General features: G+C 43.0%; 1 protein-coding gene across 2 annotated transcripts; it reads right to left on the reverse strand.

Annotated features, from left to right (window-relative positions):
- Window positions 1-5,020: 5,020 nt before the first annotated feature.
- Window positions 5,021-9,726, reverse strand: LOC110508539 (CCN family member 1). Of its 2 annotated transcripts, none has more exons than XM_021589108.2 (5): window positions 8,351-9,726; window positions 7,959-8,178; window positions 6,714-7,067; window positions 5,964-6,128; window positions 5,021-5,795 (listed from the first exon to the last, which is right to left on the reverse strand). In XM_021589108.2, coding segments are annotated over exons 1-5 (807 nt in total). In that variant the 5' UTR covers window positions 8,417-9,726; the 3' UTR covers window positions 5,021-5,793. The 2 variants fall into 2 exon arrangements, with proteins under 2 accessions (XP_021444783.2, XP_021444782.2); XM_021589107.2 differs by having other exon boundaries at window positions 5,921-6,128.
- Between the last annotated feature and the right edge of the window lie 814 nt (window positions 9,727-10,540).

A 10,540-nucleotide genomic window follows, 5' to 3' on the forward strand; every position in this document is an offset into this window, starting at 1 on the left:
TTACTTCCCCTCTTGTTCTCTTTCTGTTTCACTTTTGATGTGTTGAGTTGTAGAGGTTTTTGGGGTATACTGAAAGGCTTCCAGTCTAAATAACAGGAACCTTGGCACATCTCATTGCTTTGTTACATAAGCTTGATTTGACATGTGTGATGACATCCAGGAACATTTGTTCCTCCTTGTGAGAGTCAGAGATGGACAGTGTCATTCCCATTGGGCCTAATCACTAATTACTGTTGTCCCGTGTTGCCTTTCACTGATTATTAGATAGCCATACATTCTTTGTTAGGGTGTATTAGCTGGAAGTCATAAGTTGGACCAAAGAGTGTGATGATGACTTCATTCTATTCGGCTTTGCCATTCATCGTTAAAGGCACAGATCCAGGATTTCTAAATTACAGCCAGAGACTGGAGAGGCTGTAATTTAGAAGTTTCTAACCTCTCTTTTACAGCATTCACAGAAGAGAAGGTTTTGTGGTGGGTATAGGAAACACGTCAATGCTTACGCTTTGACTGCCTTGACCATGAAGAGAAGAAAAACTGCAATTGATTAGTTGTACAGAATACTCAGTGTACTGGGCCACCGTTTGGTTATGTCATGATTATGGGACTGTTAAGTGTTGGTTTGAGTCATCATCCTGCCTGGATTTGTCTGGTGGTGAGTTGATATTATGTGAACTCATTAAACCCTAGGGTATAGGGAAGAGGCTAATAATGTCAGTCAAGTTCTCTGCCTCACAGGGTTGGGGTCAGTTCCATTTCAATTTTGGAAATAAATATCAAATTCCAATTTGTTTTATTTTCGAATTGATTGAAATTAAATTGACCAAAACCTCACGAGTCGGCTCTTAGCTAATGAATATGCTGTTAGGATCAGTAGACGTGAACTTGGAATAGACCTTGGAGGCTGTCCAAGGAGGAGTATGGATTTCTGCAAAGCTTAGATGTGGACCTCTTCCACAAATCAGGCATCCCTCCTCAAGTTTTCACAGACAAAGCTCCATTGTACTCCACAGACACGAGATGGACGTATTTCACTTCTGTGTGCGTCAATGCCCTAATCCCCCCCCCCAGTCCAAGTCAGAACTTGTTTATTTAATACTGTCAGTCATGCTTGGGTGTATGCATCTCTCACTCACACACACTCTCACACACTCATCTATTTACTGGAATATATTCTCGCTTTCATGCTGATGCCTGACATGTTGAGCAGAAGGGAAGGTATTGTACTGACACACACACACACACAGTACATCAGATTTGGCAGTCCCTCATCTTATGTGTCTACCAATCTCCTCAGCAGTTGGATTCTGACCCACATATCTGTTTATAGACACCTGCTGTGTGAAAATAGACTTGATGTCAGTTATGGATGTCTATAGAGGTTTTATGGGGGTTTGATGTTTGTGGGCACTGAGTGTAATGTAGGAGCTGGATTAGATGGTACTATGTGATTTACCAACACAATAAACTACTAAATGAAAGAAATGTACACATTTGATCCATCCATTCAAATCTAGATCCCCTCAGAAGTGGGTCAGCCAGAAACACAGCAGGGCAGGTATCCCTTGCCTAAGTATGGAGTCGGACAAACTATTGGGAACCATATTCTAAAATAACTGGATAGAGGATAGAATAAACTAGGGAAATCCATGCCAATAGAACTAAGTTAGAGCTACTGTCCAACGGGGTACCAAACACTAAACCACTTTGATCAAATCACATTGTATTTGTCACATGTGTCGAATACAACAGGTAGGCCTTACAGTGAAATGCTTACTTACAAGCCCTTAACCAGTGATGCAGTTATAAGAAAAAAATAAGTGTTAAAGTATTCACTAAATAAACTGAAGAAAACAATAAATAAATGAAAAAATAAGAAAATAAACAAATAAAAAATAATTAAAGAGCAACAATAAAATAACAATGACGAGGCTATATACAGGGGGTACCGGTACAGAGTCAATGTGCAGGGGCACCGGTTCATTGAGTTAATGTGTACATGTAGGTAAAGTGACTATGCATAGATAATAAACAGAGAGTAGCAGCAGCGTAAAAATGGGGTGTGGGGGACAATGCAAATAGTCCGTGTAGCCATTTGGTTAGATGTTCAGGAATCTTATGGCCTGAGGATAGAAGCCTTTTGGACCTAGACTTGATGCTCTGGTACCGCTTGCCATGCAGTAGCAGAGAGAACAGTCTATGACTTGGGTGGCTGTAGTCTTTGGCAATTTTTATCTTACATCGCCTGGTATAGAGGTACTGGATGGCAGGAAGCTTGGCCCCGGTGATGTACTGGGCCATATGCACTGCCCTCTGTAGTGCCTTGCGGTCGGCGGCTGAGCAGTTGCCGTACCAGGCGGTGATGCAACCAGTCTGGATGCTCTCGGTGGTGCAGTTGTAGACCTTTTTGAGGATCTGAGGGCCCATGCCAAATCTTTTCAGTCTCCTGAGGGGGAATAGGCTTTGTCGTGCCCTCTTCACAACTGTCTTGGTGTGTTTGGACCATGACAGTTTGTTGGTGATATGGACACCAATGAACTTGAAGCTCTCAACCTGGTCCACCACAGCCCCTTCGATGAGAATGGGGATGTGCTCGGCCCTCCTTTTCATGTAGTCCATGATCATCTCCTTTGTCTTGATCACGTTGTGGTAGAGGTTGTTATCCTGGAACCACACTGCCAGGTCTCTGACCTCTTCCCTATAGGCTGTTTCGTCATTGTTTCATCATTGTCGGTGAGCAGGCCACTGTTGTGTCATCAGCAAGTTTAATGATTGTGTTGGAGTCGTGCTTGACCATGCAGTCATGGGTGAACAGGAGGGGACTGAGCACGAACCCCTGAGGGACCCCTGTTTTGAGGATCAGCATGGCAGATGTGTTGTTACCGACCCTTGCCACCTGGCGGGTGGCCCGTTAGGAGTCTATGATCCACTTGCAGAGAGAGGTGTTTAATCACAGAGTCCTTAGCTTAGTGATGAGCTTTGAGGGAACTATGGTGTTGAATACTGAGTTGTAGTCAATGAATAGCATTCTCATGTAGGTGTTCCTTTTGTCCGGGTGGGAAAGTCCAGTGTGGAGTGCAATCGAGATTGCATCATCTCTGGATTTGTTGGGGCTGTATGCAAATTGGAGTGGGTCTAGGGTTCCTGGGATCATGGTGTTGATGTGAGCCGTGACCCGCATTTCAAAGCACTTCATGACAACAGACGTGAGTGCTACAGGTCGGTAGTCATTTAGGCAGGTTACCTTGGTGTTCTTGGGCACAGGGACTATGGTGGTCTGCTTGAAACGTGTTGGTATTACAGACTCAAGTCAGGGAGAGGTTGAAAATGTCAGTGAAGACACTTGCCAGTTGGTCAGCGCATGCTCGGAGTACACGTCCTGGTAATCTGTCTGGTCCTGCGGCCTTGTGAATGTTGACCTATTTAAAGGTTTTACTCACATCGGCTATGGAGAGCATGATCACACAGTCGTCTGGAACAGCTGATACTCTCATGCATGTTTCAGTGTTACTTGCCACGAAGCGAGCATAGAAGTAATTTAGCTCGTCTGGTAGGCTCGTGTCACTGGGAAGCTCACGGCTGTGCTTCCCTTTGTAATCCATAATAGTTTGCAATCCCTGCCACATCCGATGAGTGTCAGAGCCGGTGTGGTAGGATTCAATCTTAGACCTTTATTGATGCTTTGCCTGTTTGATGGTTCGTCGGAGGACATAGCGGGATTTCTTATAAGCGTCTGGGTTAGAGTCCCGCTTCTTGAAAGCGGAGACTCTACCCTTTAGCTCAGTCCGGATGTTGCCTGTAATCCATGGCTTCTGGTTGGGGTACATACGGTCACTGTGGGACGACGTCATCGATGCACTTATTGATGAACCCAGTGACCAATGCGGTGAATTCCACAGTGCCATCGGAAGAATCCCTGAACATATTCCTGTCTGTGCTTGCAAAACAGTCCTGTAGCTTAGCATCTGTGTCATCTGACCACTTCCGTATTGAGCGAGTCACTGGTAATTCCTGCTTTAGTTTTTGCTTGTTAGCAGGAATCAGGAGGATAGAGTTATGGTCAGATTTGCCAAATGGAGGGCGAAGGAGAGCTTTGTACACGTCTCTGTGTGTGGAGTAAAGGCGGTATAGAGTTTTTTTTCTTCTGGTTGTACATGTAACATGCTGGTAGAAATGAGGAAACATGGATTTAAGTTTCCTGTATTAAAATCCCCGGCCACTAGGAGCACCGCCTCTGGATGAACATTTCCATGTTTGCTTATGGCCTTTTACAGCTCGTTGAGTGCGGTCTTAGTGCCAGCATCGGTTTGTGGTGGTAAATAGACAACTAAAATATAGATGAAAACTCTCTTGGTAAATAGTGTGTTCTACAGCTTATCATGAGATACTAAACCTCAGGCTAGCAAACCTCGAAACTTCATTAATATTTGATTTTGTGCACCAGCTGTGATTGGCAAATAGACACAGACCGCCACCCCTTGTCTTACCGGAGGCAGATGTTCTATCTTGCCGATGCACAGAAAACCCAGCCAGCTGTATGCTATCCATGTCATCGTTCAGCCACGACTAAGTGAAACATAAGATATTACAGTTTTTAATGTCCCGTTGGTAGGATAGTCTTGATCGGAGCTCATCACGTTTATTATCCAGTGATTGCATGTTGGCTAATAGGCCTGATGGCAGAGGTGGGTTACCCACTCGCTGTCGGATTCTTACAATGCACCCAAACCTATGACCCTTATATCTCCATCTCTTCTTAATGCGAATGACGGGGATTTGGGCCTTGTCCAGTGTCTGAAGTAAATATTTTGCGTCTGACTCGTTAAAGTAAATCTCCGTCCAGTACGAGGCAAGAAATTGCTGTTCTGATATCCTGAAGTTATTTTCGGTCATAAGAGATGGTGGCAGAAACATTATGCAGAAAAAACATGCACAATTGGTTAAAAGCCCGTAAAACGGCAGCCATCTCCTCCGGCGCCACAATAGGATTATGTGATATCTACTCATTCACGACAGAGCATCAGGTTCCATAAATACATATTTTATTAATAACATACATAAAACAACATAAATGCTCAAATATCATTTTCCATTATGGCCTATCACATCTTAATAAAATGTAAAAATGTTATAGATAAATATTACTAATATTGTGATATTGAAAATGAATCATTTTAGTAGATGCCACAAAGAAGCTACACTGTCTTTTCAAAGTTTTCATGTTGAATGTACTTTTTTTTTAATAGATACACAAAAACATAGGCATGCATTCAAAACTCTAGTGCATCTCATGCCTTGTTTGAATAAACAAAACATAAGTTGTCAATGAAGTGAAATATTTCAACATAGCATTACGCTCCATATCGAAGCAACCAGTAACGCTCCAATATTACGAAGCAATTCATTAAAAAAATTCTCTGAATAAATGTCTCCAGCATAACGGTGCACATCTGGAGTTATCCTAACTCTCATATCCCACACTTTTATTCCCTCAACCTTCCCTTCCCCTCAGTCTCTGGACTTGTGGATATCAGCCTGTAGAACATACAGGCCTCTCGTTGCAATGGGAACAGTTGAAGTCACATGGACAGGACTCTGACTATGACATTCTTGCTGAAGGTGTCTCCGTCCTCAAAGCGGACCGTCATAGTCTGGGTCTACTGAGAGGTGCAGCAGCGCCCGTCCAGACAGGAATCACAGTACCTGGGACGGAACTTATTCACACTGCTGCAAACTGCGTAGGTCTGTTTCAATGGAGGGCTGGCCTTTTCAATACGACTGCACTCCTTACCCTTCTGTTGGTGAGAGGAGAAGAAGAACAATGTGTGATCCGAATGTTGATGGACTAGACATACATGTCCTTATGATTCAGTGTCAACCAGGTGATGGCATGGCATTGTTGGTTTGATTTGATGTGTACCTTGAGGCTGGAGTAGGCTGACTGGGAGCAAGGCGGAACTCACAGAGACGAGTCTCCTTCACCAGCTTGCACTGGCTGTTGTTGTTGGTGAGCCGGGAGGACACTCCTGTGCCACGGGACTTAGCACAGAGGGACCAGGCTGTGGTCTGAGTCACACATCTCTTGTTCCCCTTGGACATCAGGCGACTCTCAGGCTTACTTCTGAAAGCTGTGGGGAAAAGATGGCCAGACTATTATTCAATGTGCAATGGAGGCCAGGTCCCACAAAACTTCAAGCAAATTGGACATGAGTTTAAATCACAGGAGGTTGGTGGCACCATAATTGGGGAGGACAGGCTCGTGGTATTGGCTTCGAACAGAATAAGTTGAATGGAAACAAATACATCAAACACATGGTTTGATGCCATTCCATTCACTCTGTTCCAGCCATTACTATGAGCCGTCCTCCCCTCAGCATCCTCTACTGGTTTAAATCTAATGTGAGATGATAACAGGGACGAAGGCATGGGTGAGCACAAGCCCACCCACTGGGGAGCCAGGCCCACCCAATCAGATTGAGCAAAAGCAAAACAATGATACATTATTATTACAAAAATACTACTTGGCCCATCCAAATGTATGCAGGCCCACCCCCAACTAATTTCTGGCTACACCCCTGGATGACACATCGATTGTTGATAAATGGAATTTCCATTTAAACTCCGTCTGGATGTTAACTGAGGCTGAACATCTATTGGAGCTCAATAAATCCACTAACCTAATCACTGGAATAAACAGAGTTCAATTGACTCACCAGGTAAAGACTTGAGTCCTCCTCTGTCGGCAGACACCAGCTCGTTCTTGTTTGTGAGGTCATCTTCGGAATGTTTATCCTGGCGGCCATCTTTTCTGACCTTGTCTGCTGAGGCTGAGCCCAACACGTTCCCCTCCTCAGGGCAGACTAGCTCCTCACAGTAGCGACCAGGTACTTTGACCAGCTTGGGTTTGGCACAGCCCAGTTTGGTCAGGGAGAGCTGCTGGGGGCACAGGGGCATACACCCCACGGCACCATCCATGCACGTACACTGGTGCTTGCAGTTGGAAAGGAAGCTCTCTCCATTCTGGTAGATCTTGCTGTTGTACTCACAGGGTCTTCCATCTGTTTTGGCTGTTTGGAGAAGCAGATGGGGAGACTGTTACTATGTGAGTCAAGCGCAGGGTTACAAAGGCAGGGTATATTACTGGAAACTTTCGAACTTTACCAGTCAAATAACCAGAATTGTGTTAAAATTCCCCCAAATACTTGAAAGTTATCAGATGAGATCTAGTGGTCTTTTTTGGGGTACTTCAGATTATCACAGGTGTCTGTAATTATCTCTGGCCCTCTGTGTAGTCTTTTACATGCATAATATATAAAATTATAAAATAATATTTTAAAATATAAATTAAAATGACAAAGCTATAAAACATTATCCTAAATATAAACCATCAACTTAGTGAATACCATTGGTGTTTAATGAGGGTTTCAGCATGAAATATTATTTTTTACACATTTGTGTTTATTTTAATATGTCTTTGTTTTGGCGCCAAATTTGTGGCAGTTGTGAAAATAGTCAATAGTTGCAAAGTTAGGTAAAAAATAATGCCATTGTTGAATATATGCTTTTTTCATCAATTAGGCTATTTTCTCTTGAACCATATGGTCTATCCACTAGAAACATCGACAATATGGACACAGATATACAAATGAATGCTATATATGAATATATATTTTATAAGTTATTCGAGTATATTACCTTTTAATTACCGGCATTACTGAAGATTCTGCTAACTTTGGTAGCTTTGCAACCCTAGTCAAGTGTAATATTCTAATTATAGAGAATGCTCCGTAAATAAAGCAGAAGCATAATTCCTTATTTAAAACGTTGTAATAAACAAGTTTTTTTTAAACTACATCTCTACAGCAAAACCCATAGGAGCTAGATTTGTAGAAGTAATAGACTATCAATGACCGCAGCAGGGTATCAGAATTATTGTTTCCTATACAACTTTATCATACCACGACAGATGCCTTTAGCTGTGCCAGAAGCAGCCCCAAGATTGCACTCCAGTCCCTTGATGTGGTCGCATGGCTCTGTCTTGCTGCAGTCTTCATTGAGCTGCCGAGCGCAGACTTCGCAGCATCCACAGCCGTCGGACACAAAGCTGATTCCTGGTTCGCACCTGGGAAGGCCTACCTCACGAGGACACGAACATTCGGAGGGACAAGATGCTGATGCCTAAAATACCAGAAACATGTTATAAGAGAAATGTTGACTTTATTTGTGATTTCTCCTAAAAAAAATATTCGACTGTAGGATGGAGTGGGGATCTTAATCGCCATCAAGCAATCAATCACGCATATTCTTGTAGGCTATGAATGATCATGAATTAGGCTATATGTTTTCTTACCGAATTTAAACACCCATAGAGGAAAACAACAAAGGAAAGCTCCAAAATCTTCATGTCTACTGACATAGTATTGGTACAATTTTAGCAAAGATAGAGGCTAATTTAGATCAATCCACGCGTTTGCACACGGAATGCGCAATGTAAACTACCTACAGACTTACTGGGTTCTCTGGTGTCCCCCTCTCCTCCTTTTATATCCGAAAGAGATCTGACGTGTGCGTTAGCTGACGGGTGAACTGTTCCAAAGCTATGCGAGAAATGTCTCCCAATGCTTCCTCCATTCAAGCCAAATACCACCCTGTCTACTTTAATTCTTACAGGGTTTCCATGACCATGTTACAGGCTATTTCATGTCGGAAACTAGGCTATTTATTTTAAGATATTTATGTGTTGTCTTTCCTGTCCTAAAGTGGGCCCAAAATTGTAATTGTCACATGCCTTGTAAACAACATAGTGTAGACTAACAGTGAAATGCTTGGGCACTTCCCAACAAATGCAGAAAGAAAAATTATAGAAAGATAATGACAAGGAATAAATGCACAATTGGTATCAAAATACCTGTATAAAGATACCTGTGATCCCTGGGGAACTGGTACTTTTTATTTGTTCATGTTCGTGATGAAAACAGCTCATCAGATGATACAATGAGACTATGAGATGCCCTGGGAGGGGCTAAATGTGATGGATCAGCACTCTTAACCATTTCCTTAGAGAGCTAGGATGAAAGTAAGCCTAAATATTACAAGATAAGTGACATATTTCTATGGCTAACTGAATGGAAGAAATCGGTCTCCCTAGGATTAGGCCAGCCCAGGTGTTTAGAATATTGCCCTCAAGCTATGGTCAGTGTTTGTTTTTAAAAATATTCCCTTATTATTGCTGTCTTGGTCTGGTGTTGCTCCAGTCCTCCCTGTCATAATTAGCAACCTAGATAGCATACTATGTCCCGTAGTGCTGTTAATGTAAGTGACCTAATTTATGTTTCTCTAACTCCCCGGAATACCTCTGTTAATCTGGCAAGCTATTCATGTCTAGATCGGTTGAGTGAATGTAAGATATCTAAATAATAAGTTGTTCAGTGATCTTATTATTTCCAATGACATTGATATTTTCATGCTTTACTGAAGCCTGAGTTAAACCCGAGGATTTTAGTTGTCTAAATGAAACTACTCCTCCAGCCTTTACTTATCTACAGAAATTCAGGCCGTCTGGATAAGGTGGTGGGGTAGCCGTCATTCATAGAGACAAGTGTATTCATAGAGACAAGTATTCAGGCCCCTAGACTTTTTTAAAATTTGTATTAAGTTACAGCCTTATTCTAAAATGGATTCAATCGTTTTTTTTCCCTCATCAATCTACACACACCCATATTAACAAAGAATATTTATTTTTTTGTGCAAAAAAAAAAAAAAAAAACTTTATTCAGACCCTTTACTCAGTACTTTGTTGAAGCCCTTTTGGCAGCGATTACAGCCTCGACTCTTCTTGGGTATGACGCTACAAGCTTGGCACACCTGTATTTGTGGAGTTTCTCCAATTCTTCTCTGCAGATCCTCTCAAGCTCTGTCAGGTTGGATGGGGAGCGTCGCTGCACAGCTATTTTCAGGTCTCTTCAGAGATGTTCGTTCAGGTTCAAGTCCGGGCTCTGGCTGGGCCACTCAAGGACATTCAGAGACTTGTCCCAAAACCACTCATGTATTGTCTTGGCTGTGTTCTTATGGTCGTTGCCCCAGTCTGAGGTCCTGGGCGCTCTGGAACAAGTTTTCATCAAGGCTCTCTCTGTACTTTTCTCCGTTCATCATTGCCTCGATCCTGACTAGTCTCCCAGTCCCTGCCGCTGAAAAACATCCCCACAGCATGATGCTGCCACCACCATGCTTCACCATAGAGATGGTGCCAGGTCTCCTCCAGATGTGATGCTTGGCATTCAGGCCAAAGAGTTCAATCTTGGTTTCATCAAACCAGAGAATCTTGTTTCTTATGCTCTGAGAGTCATTGGGTGCCTTTTGGCAAACTCCAAGTGGGCTGTCATGTGCCTTTTACTGAGGAGTGGCTTCCATCTGGCCACTCTACCATAAAGGCCTGATTGGTGGGGTGCTGCAGAGATGGTGGTTCTCCCTTGTCCGCAGAGGAACTGTAGAGCTCTGTCAGAGTGACCCTCGGGTTCTTCGTAACCTCTCTGACCAAGGC

This window comes from Oncorhynchus mykiss, chromosome 28 (assembly GCF_013265735.2).
Source record: "Oncorhynchus mykiss isolate Arlee chromosome 28, USDA_OmykA_1.1, whole genome shotgun sequence".
NCBI classification, from domain to species: domain Eukaryota; kingdom Metazoa; phylum Chordata; class Actinopteri; order Salmoniformes; family Salmonidae; genus Oncorhynchus; species Oncorhynchus mykiss.